The sequence below is a fragment of the Orcinus orca genome, chromosome 13 (genome assembly GCF_937001465.1).
Source record: "Orcinus orca chromosome 13, mOrcOrc1.1, whole genome shotgun sequence".
Lineage (NCBI taxonomy): Eukaryota > Metazoa > Chordata > Mammalia > Artiodactyla > Delphinidae > Orcinus > Orcinus orca.
This window is the reverse complement of record NC_064571.1, coordinates 73,672,095-73,695,032: the sequence shown is the minus strand read 5'-3', so window position 1 is coordinate 73,695,032 and position 22,938 is coordinate 73,672,095. Positions and strand designations below refer to the sequence as shown.

At 51.6% G+C, this 22,938-nt stretch overlaps 1 protein-coding gene across 1 annotated transcript in view; it reads left to right on the top strand.

The window, feature by feature from the left end:
• KLHL29 (kelch like family member 29) overlaps window positions 1–22,938 on the top strand; it is a 311,517-nt gene that overhangs the window by 167,933 nt on the left and 120,646 nt on the right. The window contains exon 3 of the mRNA XM_004268078.4: window positions 217–546. Coding sequence (XP_004268126.1) covers window positions 262–546 — 285 coding nt within the window. The 5' untranslated portion in view covers window positions 217–261. The remainder of the gene's footprint in view (window positions 1–216; window positions 547–22,938) is intronic.

Genomic DNA, 22,938 nt, shown 5'->3' with positions numbered 1-22,938 from the left:
GATCCCGGACAAGTCATTTATTCCTCGTCTGTGATGGGGCTAATGATCCATGCTTTGCGGGCTGCTGTGAATATGAAATGAGCTAACGTTTGAGAGCCCTTTCTTTGAGCCTAGGGAAGGCGCTTAATGGATGCTGAAAGCCAGTGCTGTCCTCCTCGGGTCCTGGCAGGGCTGCCGTTGGTCTAAATCGCCCTCCTCTCCACTCTGTGCCAGCAGGTCCGGCCTCTGTTTCCACGTGAGGAGCAGCCGCGGCCCACCGAGATGTCCCGGCACCACAGCCGCTTCGAAAGAGATTACCGGGTGGGCTGGGACCGCCGCGAGTGGAGTGCCAACGGGACGCATGGGACCACCAGCATCTGCAGTGCCACCACCGGGGCGGGGGGCGGCACAGCCAGCAGCCTCAGCGCCCGGCCCGGCCTCCTGCCACTACCCGGGGTGCCCTCCCGGCTGCCCACACCCGCCACGGCCCCCGCGCCCTGCACCACCGGCAGCAGCGAGGCCATCCCCAGCCTCGTGGCCAGCTCTGCCTCTGCCGTCACCACCAAGGTAAGACCTGCCTGGCGTCCGCTGTGAGCAGCAGTCGGGCAGAGGGGCCTGCTTCCCCCACAGCCCTGGGGCAGCTCCGCAGCCCGTTCCCTGGGCGCTGCCTTCTCCAGAGCGTGGGCAGCCCTGGAGCTGCGCCGGGCACCTGTTTAAGTTAAAGTGCGCGTGGTTTTATTTTCCATGAAGCCTCTCTCTGTGACTAACGTGGGAAGACGAGCAGGTGGCTGAGGCCCCGCGTTGTCCTCTGCCATGTTGATGAAGGGTGCTTAGCCAGTGAAATGACCATGAAACTCCCGGTTGGCAATACGGGTTTCCTAACTAGGCGCCTGTACGCCAGGCAAGCCCCCTGGGGCACCGGTTACTTGGGTTTGGAAGAAGATCCTGAGCAGCAGTCAGTCCTAAATGGTCATAAATCTGCTACTTATTCACCAGTATTAGTACTGAGAACACTCACATCACTGTCTCCTCCAAGCCTCGGACAACCCCATGACATCAGTACTTTTGTCACCCGCCTTGCAGTTGAGTATGGAGGCACACCGAGTCTCCGGAGCAGGTCCAAGGTGGGCCCTCCTCGGGGACCCAGGCCTCAGGGGTGTTAGTTCCAGGTCATTCCCCCTCTTCTGGAGGCGGCTAAGCCTGGGGATTGACAGCAGAAAGCAGTTTGTTTTACCAACCGCGATATCAAAATGAAAATGTCACCAAGGCTCCTGCTTAGATTCCGGACAAGCTGGGCCCCCTCACGCCGCTCAGAGCCCCTGAAGGGACAGGGGGACCCAGGCCGGTGGCAGGAAGCCCTTTCATTGCCGTCCTGTCTTCTGGGCCAGCAGGGGCTCTGCAGGCCACTTTGCCTCTGCCAGCCATTCAGAGCCGCCTCCTAGGGGGGAATCTCAGCAGCTCAGGGCCAGTGTGCGCGCGCACATGTGTGTGTGTGTGTGTGTGTGTGTGTGTGTGTGTGTGTGTGTGTGTGTGTGTGTGTGTGTCTAGTCTTTTCTTTTCTGCTTTCATAAAAGTTGCGGGAGAAGTTAAAGGTCGGGGAGCCCCGGCCCCAGCCATTGTGAGGCGGCCGTGGTATTGGAAAGTCGTGCTCCAGGTGTGCCGCGCCTTTGTCTCGGTGATTTTCAAAACTCCCTTTCAGTCCCGCTTCCCATTAATAACTGCGAGTGCTGCCGGCGGAGGCCCGAGACAATGGAGCTATTGGAGGCCAGCTCGGAGTGCACTGACATCTTCTGCAGTGCCTTATTGATTTTATTTTCCTGTTATGAATACGCCGCCCCACTGAGGTGCAGAGGGAAGGGGAGAGGAGATGGAGGGTGATTTGGGCATGATACCCCCAGACCAGCCAAACACGCTCCTTCCCAGGCGCCAGCCCCCAGCATTTCTCCGAGGCGTTGACCTCTGCCCAGCGGACCCAGCCGGCTGCCCCAACGGCCACATCTGGCAGCCGCTCAGCTAGGCCAGCTGTTGGCCATCTGGAGGATGGCAGCCTCTGGAGCTGACTGCTGGGGGCTCCAGGTGGAGAGAGAGGAGACGGACCTGGGAGCCCACTTGATGGTTTCTGCCCTCTCAAGGATGCAGGCCTTTTTAGGGACGGTGTCAGGCTGTGCCTCAGGGCTTTGGGCCCCGCCAGGCGAGGGAAGTGGCGAGGCCTCTCGGCGAGGGTCCGCCCTGCCCGCACAGCTCCTGCTTTGCTCCCAAGCAGCTCTCACTGGCTGGGCTCCAAACCACAGCACATGGGAGGAAAGGAACCCAGCGTCAGACAGAAAACAACAGCTGGGCAAGGACTGAGCTGAGCAGCTGGGAGGGGACAGGGGCTGAAAGTTCATGCCTGTGAGGACAGCCAGCTCCTCAGCACACCTGCCCCCAAAGCCACCTCCAGCCCAGTTTCACACCTGCAGGGCCTTGTTCCGTCAAGCAGAGGTGCTGCTTGCGCCTTGGAATCTTCGGGATGCTCAGGAGAGCTGGGTGTGTGGAGGCAGGGAGGACAGCAGGCAGCAGTGTCTTCCATCCAGGGCGCTGTGGTTGAACTTGGGCCCTGGTGCCTTTCTTCCCTTCTGGCCTAGCTGCCGACCCCCCAGACGCCTGTCCCCAGCCTATTTGTCTAACCCTACACGAGGACCGCATCAAGCGACAGGCAGGCCAAACAGAGGTATCTGCGGTTTCCCTGGTCAACAAGTTGCGTCTTTTGAGCAGCCCAGGGCAGGCTCTTGCCCACAGGGAGCTCACGGGCCAGAATATAATGAATCTGTGGCCTGGACAAATGACTTGAGAATGTCTCTCCCATTGAGGTTGTGGACAGAGGCAGCTTCATGGAGTGGATAAAGACAGACTTTGGAGCCAGACAGCCTAGATTTGAATTCTATTGAGATAGAATAGAATAGAATAGCTTGCTGAGTGACCCTGGATGACTTGCCAAACCTCTCTGGGCCTCACTTCTGTAACACGGGAGTAGGTGGTAGTACCTGCCGTCAGAGCTGTTGTGAGGATTGTGTGAGTTAAAACTCGTGTAAAGTGCTCAGAACAGAGCCAAGCCCGGCAAACAGTCCTATAGAGGTGCTATCGTCGTCACCATTGTCACAGTCACCCAGAGGAGGCCTATGGGACAAGGCCATGCCCCTGTAAGGAAAGGTGATCATTGCTGGCCTCACCAAGAGGAAAAGGTAAGTCTTCAGATAAGAAACAGAAGCTAGGCCCCAAGCAGGCAGGGAGAGGAATTGGGTTTGTGAGTGGTTAGGCCTCAAGCTGACCTCGTGACGTGACCAAGGTGACACGACAGCAAGATGGGCTGGAGGGAAGAGGGCATCTAGCGGGCCTCAAACTGAAACTGAGTCAGCACCACCTGGTGATAGATGACGGAGGGGAGGTGTGTTAAAGCCTTTGTCAGCCTTGGGCCCTTTCCTCCAAGAAAGCCCAGTATCTACACAGGGTCAAGGCCCCCCTCTGGTGGAAGACTGGGGGAGACAGCGAGCTGCATGGAAGCCAGGAGCAGGGCTGTGTGTTCCTCTTCCTTTTGTGTGTTCCTGCTGCCCCGCGTCTAGTAAAGGCTGCTTGAATGTACTGGCCTGGCTTCCTCACTGAAGAGTCTAGTGCCCCATGTGAGCCCGAGCCACCCCTGAGGACTCAGGGAAAGGTCCGCAACAAGTTAACAAGTGTCAACACTGTCAGGCCTTAGCATCCCCACTGGGCTGGGCGTGGAGCAGGCTGAGTGTCACATGCTCTGGGGGCTGCGGGCGTCTCCAGGGCGGGGGGCTGGCTATGCTCCCAGCAGCTAGTTGCGGGCGTCTCCAGGGCGGGGGGCTGGCTATGCTCCCAGCAGCTAGTTGCGGGCGTCTCCAGGGCAGGGGGCTGGCTATGCTCCCAGCAGCTAGTTAGGCAAGTGATGACAAGTCTTTCTGTCACTGCTGCCTTCAGGCCTGAGTTGATCTTTTGGCTTCTTCCTTTTTCCGGGCCCTGAGGATTTCTTGCATGTTTTAGATGAAAGGCCAAAAGGCCATTGGACGAGCACAGACTCCTGGGCCACTGAGGCATGAGGAGGGCCTGGCCAGATGCACCCACACACACACACACACACACACACACACACCCCCCACACACTCTGTCATTGCTCAGACCAATAAACTGCTTCCCTGGGGCCTAGATCAGCTCTTGATCCTCTAGGACACAAATTCCCAGAGCCCAGGAGGAGTAGAATAACCATGCCACACAGCCCCTCTATTCTGTAGATCAGAAGAGTGAGACTTGGGACTTCCCTGGTGGTGCAGTGGTTAAGAATCTGCCTGCCAAGGCAGGGGACACGGGTTTGAGCCCTGGTCCGGGAAGATTCCCACGTGCTGCGGGGCAACTAAGCCCGTGTGCCACAACTACTGAGCCTACGCTCTAGAGCCCGCGAGCCACAACTCCTGAGCCCACGTGCCACAACTACTGAAGCCCACATGCCTAGAGCCCGTGCTCTGCAACGAGAGAAGCCACCACAATGAGAAGCCCGTGCACCGCAACGAAGAGTAGCCCCCACTCGCCGCAACTAGAGAAAGCCCACGTGCAGCAACGAAGACCCAACGCAGCCAAAAATATAATTAATTAATTTATTTATTTATTATTTTTAAAAAAGAAAAAAAACAGAACCTAATATTTAAAAAAAGAAGGGTGAGACCTGGAGAAAGAAAGACTTGCAGAGGTCACCCAGGGAGTGAGAAAGAACCAGGCTGGACTGGCTCCTTTCCCCCCCACCAGGCTGCCTGGTATAGTGCATTCAGCATGGTAACCAATACTGCAGCATTGTTATAGTAACTTTTCCCATCCTCTCATCCACCTAGCTGGCAGCAAACACTGAATTTTGGCAAGAAAATGGGTATGTATATATATACATCTTGTGTTTTATGCAGAAAAATTTAGGCCAAAGATTATGTCAATTCAACATGGCACAGCTGGTGAGAGCTTCAAGCCCTTGAGTCAAACAGAACTGGGTTTGAATCTTACCTCTGCCATGTAGGAGCTGCGTACGTCTCTAAGCCTCAGTTTCTTTGTCTATAAGATGGGAATGATAATAGTATGTTTCTCATGGAAATGTTGTGAGGATTGGTTAAATTAATATGTGTAGAAAAGCATAGAACAGTACCTCACTTGTTAAACACTCAATAAAAGTTAATTTTAAAAAGGTAAATCAGAGACGGGGTCCGACCAAATATCCATACATTTGGGGGAGACCAGTCCGCCTGTTGGGTGGAGCCAGTAGGCTAAAGGGAAGCTCATTGGATATTCCCACCGCCACCCCTGACCCCGGCACTCTGGGCTCCAGGCAGTCATGGCTCCATGGGGAGGGTGCCGCTGAGAAGCAGAAATGAGACTCGGCAGCCAGGCCTGTTTATGGGACGGAAAGGAAGCACCGCTGCCCTGCAATTGCTGCTGCATGAAATTTAAATTATTCTCAGCAAACCTGCTTGACAGATGAAACAGAAAAGGGATGGCTTCATAAAATGCAATTTTGTTCTCGAAAGAATGGACTTTGCAGAATCCTCGCTGATGTCTGTGAAATGTATTGGGGGCTTTTTCTCCTTGTGGTCAGGAGCATTCATTGCCTGATGGGAGCTGAAACATTCCCATCGTTCCCTGAAGCTAAGCCCTTGAAAATAAATCTGGGCCGGGAAGAGAGAAACTTAGCCCGTGTCACAGGCCCAGGGAAAACCGAAAGGGGCCGTGGAATCTGCACGCTCCATCCTCAGAGCACCAAACACCCAGATTTTTTAATTTATGGGCATTTGGGCCTTTCAAGGGGAATGTCTGTCATCATAGCAATGACCCTGGAGACAACGTCTTCCTCGTGCACCCTAAATTCTTTGGAGAATTGTTCCTCTTGGGGGAGATGATCTGGGGTTTCTATGGAGAATCATGTGAATGACCACAAGGCCCCATGCAGCGGGTTCCCCCCCTCTCCTGTGATTCCGGGGGGTCCAAGAATGGATAAAGGCGGCTTTTGCACAAAGTGAGAAGCAGACCTCTCTTTCCTCTTGTATTCACATTGAAAACCAAAGGCTACTGAGTGGGCTCAGTTGGGAAAATCACTGAAGCCCCTTTTGTAGTGCATTTCCAGACTGTGCGTGCTTCTCTCTAGAAGGCTCTTTCTTGCCCCATGAATGAGAACTTGTGGTCTCCCTTGTGATACATTATCAGGCACTGATAATGCATCGTAAGACAACTTGTGCATGTTCGTACCCAGCGAATGGGTTGTTTTTGTTTGTTTTTTCGCGTACGCGGGCCTCTCACTGTTGCAGCCTCTCCAGTTGCGGAGCACAGGCTCCGGACGCGCAGGCTCAGAGGCCATGGCTCACGGGCCTAGCCGCTCCGCGGCATATGGGATCTTCCCGGACCGGGGCACAAACCCGTGTCCCCTGCATCGGCAGCCGGACTCTCAACCACTGCGCCAGCAGGGAAGCCCCAGCTAATGGGTTTGACCTGCACTTTAAGTGGCAGCCACAGTTTGGGTTGTATCTCATTGACTTAAAGCCTATCCATTGGTCACCAAGTGTATGCAAAATTGAAAAATGTCATGATTGACCAAGCATCCATGTCAAAGCCTACAGTTTGGGGAGGGTAAACCTGAGTGGCTTGAATTCTTAGGTTTCTGATTCAGGGGGCCAAAAGAGGGGAGAAGGTTATATAAATTCCCATGTTTGTAAGGGATGAGCCATAGTCTGGATGAAAGGTAGCTGTGAATTCCAAAGGAAGGTTGTGAAAAGATGTGCTTGATTGGAGCCAGTAGGGTATATAAGTTAGCTTTTGCTGCATAACAAGCACCCCCAAATTTAGTGGCTTAAAACCATCCCAGTTCTGTGGGCTGGTTGCCAGTTCTGGGCTGGGCTGATCCCTGCTGGGCTCTCTCCTTTGTCTGTGGTCAGCTGAACGGTGGCTAGTGGCTGGTGGCTGATCTAGGATGGCCTCACTCACACATCTGTGCTTAGTGGACCGTCAGCCAAGATGTCTCCGTTCTTTGTGTGGCCTGTCCTCCTCCACACCGCTGTCGCAGGCGTGTTCGCATGAGGGTCTCAGGCCTCCGGGAGCAGCAAGCGGGCAAGGCTTGGTGCACAAGTGCCTTTGTAGCCTCTGCTTGAGGCACATTTGCTAAAATCCTATTGGCCAAAGCAGTCACATGCCCAAGCCAGATTCAAGAAGTGGGCAAAACAAAAAACCCTGCCTCTGGCTAGAAGGTGCCACACCACGTTGCGAAGGGGCAGACATGCAAGGATGGGAAGCACTTGTGGTCATTTTTGCCATATGCCCCCCAGTGTTGCCAGCACACTTGTTTAAACACAGTTATTCACCCTCTAGCTTCCGGCCAAGGCTCGCATGCCGCAAACAGAAGGAACAGGATCAATCTGATCAATCGGTCAATCAATCTACATGGCCTGGTAGACAGAATCAACAGGGGACAGTTGTGACTTACACGCACCTGGGTGACACACATGCCATCCACACCCAGAGCTGCCCAGGGAGGTCTGAAAGGAGACACCTGGCGAGGATTGTGCTGCCAGGGAGAAGGCAGTGCAGCTGGCCCCCAGGGAACCTTGTAGGGTACTAGCCAGGACTTGGACCTTAGTCCTAAAGGCTCCAACACTTGATCCCATCACTGCCCCAGAGTTGGTGGGACTGGGACACTGCTGTTCCCGGGACATTCACAAGGACAGATGCTAACCTACTGATTCAGAATCAAAAATCCAACCCAAGGAGACCACTTTCATGGACTTTGCGCAGTGACTCTCTCCCTGTGAGAGTCCACACAAGAAAAGAAATTTAGACCGGAAGACTTCCTGATGAGCCTGAAATCAAGAAAGGGAGCCAGTTATAGGATGCACATATTCAGTAGCTGCAGATCAGACCGAGTCCTGGCTCTTTCTCCTTAAGAGGATAAATCCCGTGCCATTCCCCAAAAAGCCCTTGGAAAGGCCTCTTCTTAAATTAAATTAGGTTTTCTGCAAACAGCATCATTCAAGATGAACATAAATCTACTTCTTATTCAGTTTTAATGGTTTTCCCTGTTTCATTTAATTACTCATGTTGCAATCAAACAATTTTTTTTTCATTGCAGAAGGGCAGTATTTCAGCTACATTATGGGTTAAATAGGCTTTGGAGAACTAGCCTGGGAATCTCATCACCATTTATAACATTGTTTTTTTATAGGGAAAGTATGTTCCAAAATCTAAACAGCCAAATTACAAATGAACTTTCAGAACCCAACCCATTTTTAACTGGAAACTGTCTGTAATACTAAAAATAACTCAGGGAAACAAACATAAAAAGGAGAGTTGAACGCCCCTCGCCCCTCGGTATCATCTGTTCGCCATCAGCATCTACAGATTTAGTTTCGTTTCAGTGAGAATTTCCTCCAAACCCAGACAGACTCTATCCCTATTTTATTCACTGTCATGACACAGGCGGCCACACTGGCTTTAGTCCTCCCAAAACGTCATGCCACTGAGAAGAGTCATGGTGGAGTCCCTGCAGAGCTACACTGTTGGAAAGTAGCAGATTATCAATGTTTCAACACCACATTCACTGCCCTAAAATGAAGGCTTAGGAGAACTCTCTGTGCAGCTCTGCTGCCGTGTCCACTGGTCCAGGTGTATTCATTTGCATTGGGAATCTGCATCTTTAGAACCTGTAGGCAGGAAACCTCATTTTCCTCTGGCAAATAGCCGTGAGAACTCAGCAGAGTATCAGTATGCATTCAGAGACGCCTTCCACATGCCTTTCCTTTTGATCAGGGTAGGGGTCCTGCCTTCCCAGTCTCCCCTCTCCTGATGCTTCATGGAGAAGATGGGTGAATACTTTGTACCCTCTGGAGCCATGACAGGAGTCCTGGGAGCTGGGAGAGAAGCAAGGTGCCCACTCCGATCACAGAAGGCCAGTATTCAGCACGTCCCTCTCTTGACTTAAACTGCTGGCTGATGCCTGCCATGGTCCCTTAAGAAAAACACTCTTCTGTCACCACATGAGCCTTTTCTTGCCAGACCTGCTCCGGAGGCCCAGACAGCTCAATCAAGCTTGCTGTTCTCTCTTGCTCCCGGAAGGCCACAAGGGTTTCCCCATGGCCCCTCCCTGGGCTGCCAGTAAGTATAGTGCTTCTTGCCCTGCTCAACTCAGCCCCAGACTCTGGCATTGAATATGATCCAGACTCTTGACCTACTCCTTAAAGAATTCCTTCACCAGGTGAGAAGTGGCCGTAAAGCCATCAGGCTAGGGGATAGGAGGTAGGAGTAGGGAGGTAGAATGGCCAAGCCTGCAAGTGAGTCAGGTAGCCCTCACTGGGGGCGGGCAGAAGCTGGAGAACCACTCCAGGCTTGACAAAACAACCTTCGAGGTCTGTCCTGGGCGTTGCTGGCTGTCTACCCAGTCTCAGTTCTGTTCAGGTGTCCATCACCTCCCATGCTTAGGGGAAGTGAACCCTAGTACCCACTGGGATTATGATGATTCAAAACCAGGCGTGGAGATGTAGAGAATGGACTTGAGGACACAGGGAGGGGGAAGGGTAAGCTGGGACAAAGTGAGAGATTGGCATGGACATATGTACACTACCAAATGTAAAATAGGTAGCTAGTGGGAAGCAGCCACATAGCACAGGGAGATCAGCTCGGTGCTCTGTGACCACCTAGAGGGGTGGGATAGGGAGGGTGGGAGGGAGATGCAAGAGGGAGGAGATATGGGGATATATGTATGCATATGTATAGCTGACTCACTTTGTTATAAAGCAGAAACTAACACACCATTGTAAAGCAATTATACTCCAATAAAGATGTTAAAAAAAAAAAAAAAACCCAGACATGGTAATCCCCTTCCCCTTCCGCATCATTGGTTTAGGAAGGGTCCCCAATTCTGGCCAGTGCAACATGAGGATAATCCTATCTGGGGGCTTTGGGAAAGGTTTTCTTGCTTCTAAGGAAGCGTCACAAGAAAGAAGAAATCCTTCTTCCTCTGGACGCTGTCGTGTCTGGACTTGATGCCTTGAACTGCTATAGTCATCATGCTACAAGCCTCAGGATGAAGCCAACACACAGGAATAGAAAAAACAAGAGGATTCCAGAAATATGGAACTAGAGCCCTGTGCTGCATCCCTACCTTCCTCTGGGCTTCTGTTACCTGAGATAATGCATTTACTGGTTGTATAAAAAAATGATTTTTAAAACTGCCTCCACTGCACAGACAGCTCCCAAGCTGGATGCCTTCTTCCATCTCCTGGACCTCACCCGGCACACTGACTTGCTAAAAATGGCTGCAGCAGCCTTTGTGAGTACCCTCTACCTATTATTGGTTTATTTCAGCTCACTGCTGTGTACAAGGATTCTGCTCTCTATTGCTTCCCTGAATGCCAACCCCATTGGCGTAGCTTATGACCCTCACACTTCACGGGACCAGGTTTCTGTCCAAGGGAAATCCACCAACACACTGGAGTGCCTGAGCCATGGGTCATTTGAGAGCTTCACCCCCATCACCCACTTCAGCCACAATCGCCAAACATGAGAGGTGCTCTCATACCCCAGGGCCTCTGCACTTGCCACTGCCTCTTACCAGAATTTTCATTCCCTCTCTTGCCTGCCCAGAAATATTCCTGCTCATCCTACAACCGACACCCTAAATGTTAACACCTCTGTGGTGAAAAAAAATGCTATTCTTTCTTTCTCTCCCATGACACATTTCTTTATGTCCCTGTAAATAACTATAACATATGGTACTTATCCATTTATTAATATGTCTCCTTCTAGGCTGTGAACTCCATAGGAATAAGGCACATGTGATACCAAGCATATAAAGTTTCTCAATAAGTGTTTGAGGACAGAATGAATAAATTTATGCATATGAATATTTATTCATTTATTTAGCACCTACTGTTGGGGTAGGGAGGATGAATGCCTTTGACGTCATCTTTACCTACGCCTTATCTGTGTGGTCGATGAGTCTTCAAAAAAGAGTAATTTCTGTGGGTGCCTATGATGAGGATGAAGTTGGGGCCTGCATGTGAGCCAGACTGAAGCCCTCATGGGCTCACTCTCGGGACCTGTGTGCAGCTAACAAAGCCACACTGGCAGCACAGATTTTCCACATGGAGGCCTTTGCCCTAGGTCCTGCGCCTCTTCCCATCTCTCCCAGAGCATCTGGAGTCATGGGATCACAGCATCATCTCTCAGCTATTAGTACCTCCTTGGGATTTTTCTCCCATTTGCCTGTAATTCTCTGCACCCTTCACATTTGTTTATTTCATTTAAGGCACTTGTGTAGTCATTACTTTGTTCCAGGCACTGCTCAACATTAACTTTTTAAATCCTCATCACAGCCCTCTGAGGTCGTTATGACAACCACCGCTTAGAATGAAAAAGACCAGGTGACTTACCCACAATCACTCAGCAGGGCTGGGACTCACCCCTGGGCAGTCCAGCTCCAGAGTCCAGGCATCTAGCTCAGACAGGCCCCACCCAGACAGTCCTCGGTGAAATCTGTTGAACGAGCAACTGGCTGAACATCTTCCCATTGACATCTTCCCCAGGTGTTAGCGGCATCTTCTAAAGAGATAGTACGGGCTCCCCACTGAAGCAGCTGAGCTCATCAGCGTTTGAAACAACTGCAGATATCAGGCCCAAAGCGAGTGTAGGATTCCGTCGTCCTGCCCCACACCTCCCAGATGTGACGGCCCGACCTCCTTCCCTTAACAGCCAGGCCATGTGGGAGGTGTAGACACTGCTCAGATGCAGGATCTTGGGGACCACTGAGCCACAAGGCCACAACTTCTCTCTCTTTCTCAGGGTTTCTTGTTTTGGTCCACAACACAGGGCATGGCTGGTGTCCACATTTGTGGCTACGTTCAGACTGCTTTGACTTGTTCCATCCCAGAAGGCCAGTCTAGATCATCACAACTGCCCTCAGGTATTGCTGGATGGGCTTGGAGCAATACCTACACTCATGGGGGCTCTCTGTCTTGTGGGTGCCTCAGGCGTTCCCCTGGATTTAAACCTAGGCTAAGCACTGGAGATGCCACAGAATCATGGGCTGACCCTTAATATCAGGCAGGATTGAAGCAGCCATGACTTGTGGCTGCCTCCCCTGTAAGCTCAGCACTGCTTTGGGGAATAGAAAGAAGAAGGAAGAGGTCACTGTTTGTTACCGTCCTCTTTCTGGGAGGCATTTCTCCCGGGAATGGGGGGAAAAGCCCCAGGCTGGGGTCAGGAGATGGCATTCAAGGCCGGACTCTTAAGCTCTCCAAGACTCAGCTTCCTTACCTATAATCTGGACACAACAGGGTCCACTTCACTGGACTGTTGTGAGGTCCACATGAAATAGCAAAGCAAGAGTGCTTTATAAACATAAATGCTCTAATTCACAGAGACAGAAAGTAGATTGGAAGTTACCAGGGGCTGAGTGGAGGATGGAGAGTTATTCTTTAATGGGTACAGTTTCTGTCTGGGGTCATGAGAAAGTATTGGATTAGTGGTGACGGTTGCACAGCATTTTGAATGTCATGAATGCCACTGAATTGTATACTTAAAAATGGCAAAAATGGCCAATTTTATGTCATATGTATTGGACCACAGTGAAAAAAAGTAAAAATAAATAAATGCCCCACGGTCAAAAGAGAGAGAGGAAGTATCTGTGTAAATCCAGGCAGAGCTGACTCATCATGGAACTTCCTTTATTAAGAGAAATGGGAGTGCCTATCATGGTGGCTGGAATGGAGACCAATCAAATGATGGCACTCAAAACAGACCGACATGGGCTTGATTAAAATGTAGGGAAGAACCCCTGAGGAAAGGGCGGGAGGGCGGCCTGGGTGACGGCGGGGTTGGTGTCATGGAGGAGCCCTGTCCTGCCTCACACGGCAGCCTGGGGAAGATGCCGGCCCCCCAGCTGCAGCAGGTGACTGCCAACCACAGCAGAAAGGCCAGGCCCTGGAGAAGGAAGGTCCTGGGGGATGCTGGAGCCATGGAGGGTGTATTTGTGGTCATTTTCTCCAGCACTGGAAGAGCTGGGGCTGCAGGTGAAGACTCAGCTGTGCTGTGTTCAGCAGCGGTTATAAATCTCGCCGGCAGCGAGGGTGCTCTCCACGCCAGACACACGGACCTCCCTGGCACAAGCGTGCACCTTCCCTCGTACACTCAGAAGCCATCCTAGGAAGCAACGCAGGACTGCTGGCCAGCCAGGGCCCTAGACATGTCCTTGGAGTCGCTAATGTTTATAGAGCGCTCTCTGTGGGCCAGCCAGGGTTCTAAGTGTATTCGCCCATGTTAACCCACTGCATCCCACAGCGATTGTACAAGGCGGGCGCCGTGATCATCCTCATTATATAACTCAGCAAGGTGGGCAGTGTTCAGGCTTACACTGCAAGCCCACTGCCGTCCAGCTTCCTGCCTCCTCGTGATGCTGCCGTGATGTGGAGACCAGGCCTGTCGTGGGGCGGGAACAGCCCGGTTCCGATGGTGAGTGCGATCCTGGAAAGGGAGCGGAGGAGTGGGGGAGCCTCGAGCACCCGGCCAAGTGCTGGGGCCTGGCCCGCCAACTGCTCTGCATGGGCACCTCCACTGCAGCCACGAGCAGACAGACGCCCCGCTGCCATCGCCTCATGAGTCAGGAACATGCTGAGGGTGTGATTTTTTTGTTCGCTCACAATATTAGGCTGAGGAGAGGATATCGGGCAAAATATATTGTACCCATAATTCATATTAACAGGAATTCGATAGTAGCAACTTGTTATCTGCTGAGATTAGAAGGGAATACTGTGAATATTGTGTTATAAAGGCATTAATGAGGCGTTATGAATTAGATTCCATTCCACCACATCGTGTTCCTTGTAAATAACTGAAGAAGAAACTGGTGCTCAGAATTTGGGTTTATCCATTTTTGAGATCCCAGCCGTTCCCTCCACAGGCTGATGGGGCTGCCTTTACCTGACAGCTCACGCAGCTATGGGGAAAGTCTGCATGTGGCTGGTCCGAAGGCGCCACGAAAAGAGAATTACACTTCTGAAAAGACTCTTCCTCCCAGCAGAAATCCGTAACTGCCACATCCAACACTAGACACGGTTTTTCTAGCAAAATCTTCCAGAGTCTAGATATTCTCTGTCCCTTTCCTCCAGTCCCTGGAACTCTGGCTTGGCAACCGGGGCCCAGGTGGGCTCTGGTGGCATCACTGAGTCAGCAGCAGCCTTCCTACCCGATCTCATGCCCGCCTCTAGCTGTCTTAGTGGCAGAGATCTGAACACCCATACATCCAGGGTCAGGCAGCCAGTCGAGCACCGGCCACTTCAGCCCTGGTGGAGTGAGCCCTGGCCAGCAGCACCCGTCTCCCGTGGGCCTCTCAGTCCTGCTCTGCCATCCCAAAAGATCCGTCACCTGCTGGCTGTACCACCCCTGGTGTCTCCGCGTGGCCCTGTGAGGGATAAATGGGGCTTCCTGGCTAATGCCAAGTTCGATCATTTGCTATCAAAACCAAGAATGTGGCTTGGAGCAGTGGAGTGGCTGCCCCCAAGAAAAATCTGAAAGGAGAGCAGGGGAGGAAGCCCCGAGCACTTGCCCCAAGTGCAGAGCTGGGCAGAGCTGGTGGACATTCATCCCGTGTCTCTGGCTTTGTTCAGAAGCCCCTCCATAGCTGACCCTGCCCCATGTAGGGACTCTGGGGGCTGAAGAAATTCTCCTGTGACCACTGCTAAGTTTGTGGGCAGTTCTGAAGCAGCTGGTCACTGGTAAATGAGCGACTCCCCTTTAGCATTAGTGGTGTTGTTTCAGGATTTCAAGTTTGACGTCTGTTGGATGGAGTGCCTGGGGGCGACTAGAGAAAGGAGGTGGATGTGCAATGAAAGAGGCAGTCAGGGCCAGATGGTTTTTCACATGGAGCGTGAAATGGTCAGTTGGTTAGCCAACCACATTAATCATTCCTAGTCGGGACAACCGACGTATAAGCGCACCAGATATAGAAGTACTTGACACACCTCTGTGCGAGCACAGTGATGGGATAAGGAGCCCAGACTCCAGTTTCACACTGCCTGAGTTCGAATCCCGACTCTTCTGCTTTCTAGCTGTGTGATTTTTAGCAAGTTACTTACCCTCTCAGAGCCTGGTTTCCCCTTCTATTAAAAGGGATAATAATACAATCTACTTCATTGGGTTGTGGAGGAGATTAGATGAATTAGTAATGCAAGTGTCTGGTGTCTATTACACACCCTGTAGGCATGATCTGTTATTATGACCATGGTCTTCATTGTGTGGCCTCCCTTCTCTGTTTCTCTCCCTCTAGAATGCGGGTCCTTGAGACGAAAGATCCTGTCTTCTTAGGTTTTGCATTGCTAGCACCTCACACTGGCCTGCTATGTGCTCAGTAAATATGTGTTGAATTATTAAGTTGAATTGTTCGAAGAAGGTGTAGTCGTGGAAATTCGCTCGTTTTACAAAAAAAATAGTTGTGCACTTTTGAAAATCGTCTTCCACCTTTCCACGGTCATATATTCTCATTTCAGAGAAGGGCCATGACTGCCTCTAGTTCTTCATGTGGCATCTCCATGATTGTAGCCAATAGCTACAAATAAATCCATGCATTTTGAAATACACTAGCTCCTCACTGATTCAAGGGGTCCCAAAGCAGGGCATTTTACAAAGCAATTACTGTGCTTCCATGAAATGAAAAATCATCTCCTGCATTTGATGATCTCAAATCTAGAACCCTGTGCCCTGAATGGTCCTGGGCTCCAACCCACTTTCTGTTTGTGGGTGGTTGTGGCGACAGTTGCGTTTTTGTTGTGGTGGTGATTGTTCTTTTGTTTTTTAAACCATTTATGGAGGTCCAGGCACCATGCCAAGAGCTTAACATGTTTTGCTTCCGTTCTTACAACAACTCCACGTGGGCCCACCATTATCCCCATTTTACACACGAGGAGACAGAGTTTCAGAGCCTGGGCAACTTGCTCATAAGTGCTAGAAATGGGATTTGAACTCAGACCTTTCTTACTTCAAAGCTCATGCCTCTGACTCACAATCCTTTCCCCCGGATGTCTGCCCTTAGATATCTGCCAGGAGCCTTAAATAAAAATGCCCAGAATTAAACCCCACCTCCTCAGCCTCAAACTGGTTCCTACCTCTGGAACTCCTGGCTCAGGGCCAGGTCCACCACCTACACAGCTGTGTAAGCCACCGTGTCTCTCCCCTGCCATCTGCATCCCATCACCTCTCCTCACCATCCCCATCAATCACTGCCCATCAGGCCCACCTTCAGCTGTTTCTCAAGTCCACTCATTTCCCTCAGTTTCCACTTCCACTGCCATAGTCCAGGCCACATCAAATCTCACCTGGGGAACAGAGACAGCCTCCCTGCCCATGTACCTGCCTCCAGTCCGCCCACTCCCTCTCATCCATTCGCGCCACCACTGCACATCTGATCTTGTCACACCTCTGCTTTTAAAAGTGCAATTAGGTCTTCCCTGGTGGCGCAGTGGTTGAGAGTCCGCCTGCGAATGCAGGGGACACGGGTTCGTGCCCCGGTCCGGGAAGATCCCACATGCCGCAGAGCGGCTGGGCCCGTGAGCCATGGCCGCTGAGCCTGTGCGTCCGGAGCCTGTGCTCCGCAACAGGAGAGGCCACAACAGTGAGAGGCCCGCGTACTGCAAAAAAAAAAAAAAAAAAAAAAAAGTGCAATTACCAGGAATTCCCTGGCAGTCCAGTGGTTAGGACCCGGTGCTTTCACTGCCCGTGCCGGGCCCTGTTCGGGGAACTAAGATCCCGCGAGCCACGAGGCACAGCATAAATAAATAAACAAATAAGAGTGTAGTTACCCCAAACTGGCCCTGAAGATAAAGTGGCTTAAGGCCCTTGGTGACCCTACCTCCACTCACCTCACCAAGCCTCGTCTCTCACGTCTGCACCTCCACCTGCCTCGTGTCCCACATTTCAACCCAGCGTCATCTACAAGCCCCAACTCTGATGCAGGAGCTCGGCCAGGGCATGCATGTGGGCCTGTGGGACCAAGTGAGGAAAAACACAAATTGGAAAGAACACAAGCCTTAAACTTAAAGATAGGCAGCCTTGGGCTCATATCATGGGTAAGTTGCTTAACCAATCTATAGCCTCATTTTCTTCATCTGTAAAATGGGGACAACAACAGTACTACCTTACAGGAGTTGTGTATGAATTTGGGAAATTACAGGTAAAAAAACCCTTGCCCATCACTGGGCAAACAGGAAGTGCTCAGTAAATGCTGGAGGTGGTAGTGACAGTGTGTAAAATACGAGTTTAGTTTTACAGAGAAATTCCTGGGGGCTAATTTTTTTAGAGAAATGGACTCTCATCTGAGAAAATACAAAGTGTGAGCATTTAAACCCTGACGTCTTGCTGGTTTCTCCCATGTTCTTCAGAGGGAGCCAGACACCTCTTGCCTCGTGGGGCAGCTTGAGTGAAACTCTGGCCTTTTAGTGTATGTGCTTGGTCCTCTCCTGGCCCCCAGCATCCAGCCTGTCTGCCTTCCCACATGCGGGACGTTGCTGGAATTCTCCCTCCTGCAGTCATTCAGCAAATGTGCCCACATTGTTTACTGAGATGGTTCTGTGGCCCAGCCATTTGGTATGGACTTTTGTGAAGGCAGTGTCCCTCCCGTCGGGGCATCCCATTTGTGGTGAAGGACACACCAGTCACAGGCAGTGACAGCCCATCAGCGTCCCCCTGCAGCCACCCCTGCCTAGCTCAGCGCTGAGGGGCCGACAGCATCACCGTGCGTTTAAGCACTGGTGTTCGCCTTTGAAAAACCCTCCCAAGACACAAGCGCACTCATTAAGCGGGTTGAGTTCTGATGACCTAAAGGGTAGCTTGTCTCGCAGCCCCTCCTGTCCGAGTCCAGCCCTCGGGCCGCTGCCCCGGCCTCGCTTCCCTCAGAGTCAGGGAACCAGAGGCCTCACTCATAAGTAGCACCACCTCCTCCAGGCTCCCACCTCCTGCAGTCTGCTCACCGGGGCGGCCACAAAACGAGGAAGAAAACTCTTTCTGGACTGGAAGAATAGGGCTGCTGCTGTTTTATGGTGGTGTGGTTTACGGTTTTCAAACATTTTAATTAGTTTCATTTTTTAATATAAACGCACCCTGATGTTTTGCACAGGAAGGGCGCGGTTCTTAAAAATCTCAGGAATAAAATAGGAAAGTGACCGGTTGGCTGTTAAAGCGTCACGCTCAGATGTGTTCTTATTATTGCTGTTATTTAACGTTTCTAAGCACCCACCCTGAGCCAGGAGTGGTGGTGGGGAGTGGAGGGCGAGAGGCCTGATGCTGCCTCCATCTCAGGGTGGTGACTTGGGGGGCTTCCTGGGGACTGGCAGTGGCTTTCACCGCTGCTTGAGCCGGCCCTGCCCCACAGGGAGCTTCTCGGGGTGCCAGTCAGCCATCTGTTTTGTGATCTGAGAACACAGCTGGGGGATCTGGGCTTGCTGCCCCAAACCTGTGCTATGCTCACTTGTGAACCTGCCGAGATTTCCCAGCCCCGCCAGGCAGGGATTTGAGCTATCTGTTAAGAACAGGCCCCCTCCGAAAAAGACCCGTCTCATCTGTACAACATTTGAATCAATGAGAAAGCAGAGTTAGAAAGACAGGACTTTAATTTCAGGGCCCCGTCTGTGAAGTGGGTTGAATAGTAGCCCCCCAAATTGTACGTCCACCCAGAACCTCCGAACGTGGGCTTATTTGGAAACAGAGTCTATATAGATGTAGTTAAGGTCAAGTTCTCAAGACAAGATCGTCCTGGATCGGGGTGGGCTCTAAATTTAGCAATGAGCATCATTTTGAGAGAAAGGAAAGGGAGCTTTGACACTCGGAGGGGATGGCCGTGTGAAGACAGGCGGAGACTGGAGTGATGCTGCCACAACCCAAGGAATGCCCGTGGCCAGCAGAAGCTGGAAGAGATGAAAAGCATCCTCCCTTAGAGCCTTCAGAAAGAGAGCGGCCTGCCGAAACCGTGCTTTCAGACTTCCGGCCTCCAGAACCGAGAAAGAATGCATTTCTGTCATTTAAACCACTCAGCTTGTGGTAATTTGTTGCGGCCGCCCTAGGAAACTACTACACTGCATGCAAGTCCCTCTTCCCCAGATCTCCTTAAAGAAAGCCCACCCGAGCGGGGGCTGGGTTCTTTGCGTAGTCTGCCCTTGATGCTCAGAGTTTAATCCCGGAGCAGGATGGCCTACTGACCTCCTCTCCGCCAAGTTGAAATGAAACACCATCACACCTTTTTCCTCGATGTCAAAAAATGTTTCGATAAGCTTTCTACTTACCACCCGCCTGCTGCCTGTAACATATGGGCTCCAATTTGGAAAACTTTCAAAGGGCAGTTAAAGTGAGCCGCTCGGGCCCTCCTCCCCCTCACAACCTACGGCAGTGTCCCCTCGGAATCTGCAGGCAACGGGGCACATTGACGTGTGTTGGTGTCTACAAAATAGGTACGGATGTGTGAGTGCGGGGCGAGACTTTCACTGTGGCCTGCATGTAATGTGAGCCTGCGTCGGGTCTCTTGTTTAGCTGGAGTAAGAAAATGGGAATGGACAGGCTCTGCTGGTTATTCCTCTGGAAGATCAAGCTCAGAGAGCCATCAAGGAGATTCTTTAAATCAAAAAACGACACCAGTCAAATAAAAGCTCCAAGCGCTAACCGCTCCCCTCTTGTTACCAACTTTAGTTCAGAAGAAAATTCTCTTTGCTGCCGTCTCTGCTCCTCCTTATCTCATTGTAATTGAAAGGAGAAGAATTTGCCGGAGCCGTGGTCTTGGCCACTCCTCATCTTCAAAGGTGGCACTTGGACCGTGTTATTTCTGGCAGATCATTTTACACAACTACAAGACGGTGCTATAATCCAAGTAATCCAAGGTGGGACCTCCTTGGGCAGAAGACCTCTCCAAACCCATTTACCTGCTTAGACCCAAATGCAAGCTGTGGCTTATGGGCCTGTTTCAGAAGGCAAGAGATCCTCAGGTCATCAGCCTAGCGGGCATGTTCTGTGTCTTTTCTCCAGCTGTTCCCATGAATCTGGGTATAAAATGAGATTGCAACCCAGCTGTTGCTGGCAGCCTAAAGCCCGTAGTGGGGCAGGCGTCACTGCTGCTCCAAGGATATTTATTCTTCAACCCCTCGGGGATCGGAAGCAGAGCTGTGCTCTCTGGCGGTTAGGGTGGCAGGAACTCTGGGAGTAGAGAACCTACATTTGGGAAGCATTGACTCTGCCCAGGGGTGTTCACACTGGTATCTTATGTCTGGGAAGTGATTTAACGACTCAGGTTTAATTTCTTTGGAGGAACATCTGAACCATTTCGGCTAATCACGTCCCTCCAAGCCTTTGGTGACACTGCAATTCCAGACGGGCAGTGCTGGAGGCATGGAGGCTGGGGGATGACCGTGGGGGACAGAGGAAGTCAAGGGTGATACCACTTGGTGTGGAAAGTTATACTTGGCCTCAAACAAAGAGATTAAGTGGAAGATGCAGATGGTGGTGCCAGACCCCACTGTAGGAAATGGCCGTCAGTGGGCACAGATGCGCAGAGGGAGGGCAGGGTTCCTCAGGAAGGCCAAACAAATGAATGGATGGGCTCCGTTTGCCTCGTCTGCCAGAGACTGCTCCGAAAAACGGGGCTGTTAAAGATCAGGACGTTTCGGGCCTCCCTGGTGGCGCAGTGGTTGAGAGTCCGCCTGCCGATGCAGGGGACACGGGTTCGTGCCCTGGTCCGGGAGGATCCCATATGCCGCAGAGCGGCTGGGCCCGTGAGCCATGGCCACTGAGCCTGAGCGTCCGGAGCCTGTGCTCCGCAACAGGAGAGGCCACAGCAGTGAGAGGCCCTCGTACAGCAAAACAAACAAAAAAAAAAGATCAGGACGTTTCTCCCAAGCTCTCAGCAACATGGCAGCTGAAATCAGTATAATAAAGGAGATAGATTCCAGGAGGTGGAATCCGTTACTGAAAGATTCTTGGACTCTGGCAATGGCTGCAGCTCACTGCTAACCGGGAGACTTATGTGACAGGATTATCAGTGGTATTAAGCACATTTAGAAGAGAGGATTATACCTATTTCTGGGGCAGTTGCATGCCACCAGGCTCCGGTCTGGCCAGCATGTTAACAGATAGACTGCCGGCTGCACGAAAGTGAATTAGATATTTGCACAGTCACAAGAAGAGGGGAGACGCAGGTGACAAGTTTAATGCTGGGTGGTTAGTTCAAATCCAAGGGAAGGATCTGGTTTGGGGTCTCTGTCCAACCTGAGGAAGCTCCATTTCCACGTCCTCCCTCTCTTCCCCCGCCCCCGGCACCACCCACACCCCTGGTGGCCTCCCCAGACCTATGGCTCGGTGAACGCCCTCACCGAGAGGAGGGGACCACTCCTAACTGGAGACAGGAGGGCGGAGTCGGGAGGCAGCGAGGGGTGACAGGAAAGAGGCTGTGCCCAGGCCACCAGCCACCCCCCAAGAAGGGGACTTTTACGCATGACCGACTCTTCTCAGGAGGTTGAGGCACGCTTTACTTGGCTTCCTTGGTTAAGAGCTTCTTCAGAGCTTCTAGACATGCTGAGCAGGAACCACAGTGCAAAACTGCCGCAATTTAACAGGGCATCTAATTAAAAGGAGTGACATGAAGGGCCTTTTCTTCCTACTCTGGGTTTTGCTTCTTTCTGTGCAGGGTTCAAAAGTCTGACAATCTGTCTCCACAGGAGAGAGATTACAGTTAGACCTGGCAAAGCTCCGGAGAATATGCTGTTGGGAGCAGTTTCTCGGTGGCCTTTCGGAGGGCGGCTGTGATGTGGCCTGATGGCTCCTCCCGTCTCGGATGTTAAAGCCCAGCCGGGAGCCAGGACCGTGCAGGATGCAAGTTGTCTAGGGGTGCCCACACCCCGCCCTGCCCCATCTCACGGATTGCCCAGTCACCCTTGAAGTTGTAAACAGAGCTTAAATTGAATTTGACCTCAGAAAACGTTACTTCTCAAAAATTGTGCTCAAATATACGCCAACATAAAATTCACCATTTTCAAGCGCACACAATTCAGCAGCATTCAGTACAGTCACGGGGTTTTGCAGCCATCTTAATTATCCAGCTCCAGAACATTTGCATCACCCCAGAAGGAAACCCAGGCCCATTCGGCAGGCACTCCCCATCCCCCCGCTCCCTGAACGCACTACTTTTTTTAAGTAAGGGTAAGATAATAGGATGGCCTCACAGAATGTCCACCCTGCCGACACGGTGGGGGGAAGAAGGGCCTTGTGCTTGGGTGCCCCTCCCCTCCCGGAGGCCGCGTGCTGCACTGCCTGAGCACACCCCGGAGCGCATTTCAGTGGTCTAAACTCTCTCCTGCCCCCTCGGGCGCTGTCAGCGTCTAGCTGCTCTCTGTGACCTCGGCGTCTGGCATAGCAGCTAGCACATAGCAAGCCTCGGCAACATTTGTCGGACAGAAGGATATAAAAACCGGTAATTCGGTAGCCGATATGCCGCTTTTTATTGTTTGGGGACATAACTCTTTGTCCTCCACTTGTCAGACTTTTGAACCCTGCACAGAAAGAAGCAAAACCCAGAGTAGGAAGAAAAGGCCCTTCATGTCACTCCTTTTAATTAGATGCCCTGTTAAATTGCGGCAGTTTTGCACTGTGGTTCCTGCTCAGCATGTCTAGAAGCTCTGAAGAAGCTCTTAACCAAGGAAGCCAGGAGTTCATTTTGTTCTTTTTTTCCTTATTTTCTTTCGAAGACCAATTACTTTTTTTAGACATTTTGCTTTTTGCCTGTGCCACGCGTTGAGATTTGTGTATAGAACAATGTTCCTTTCACAGAGGAGGTTAGTGTGGTGTAGTGGAATCCCCAGGGCCCCCCACTAATCACTTGTGATGGAGTAAGACTTGGAGAATCTATTATTTTGCCTCATAGTCCAAAGA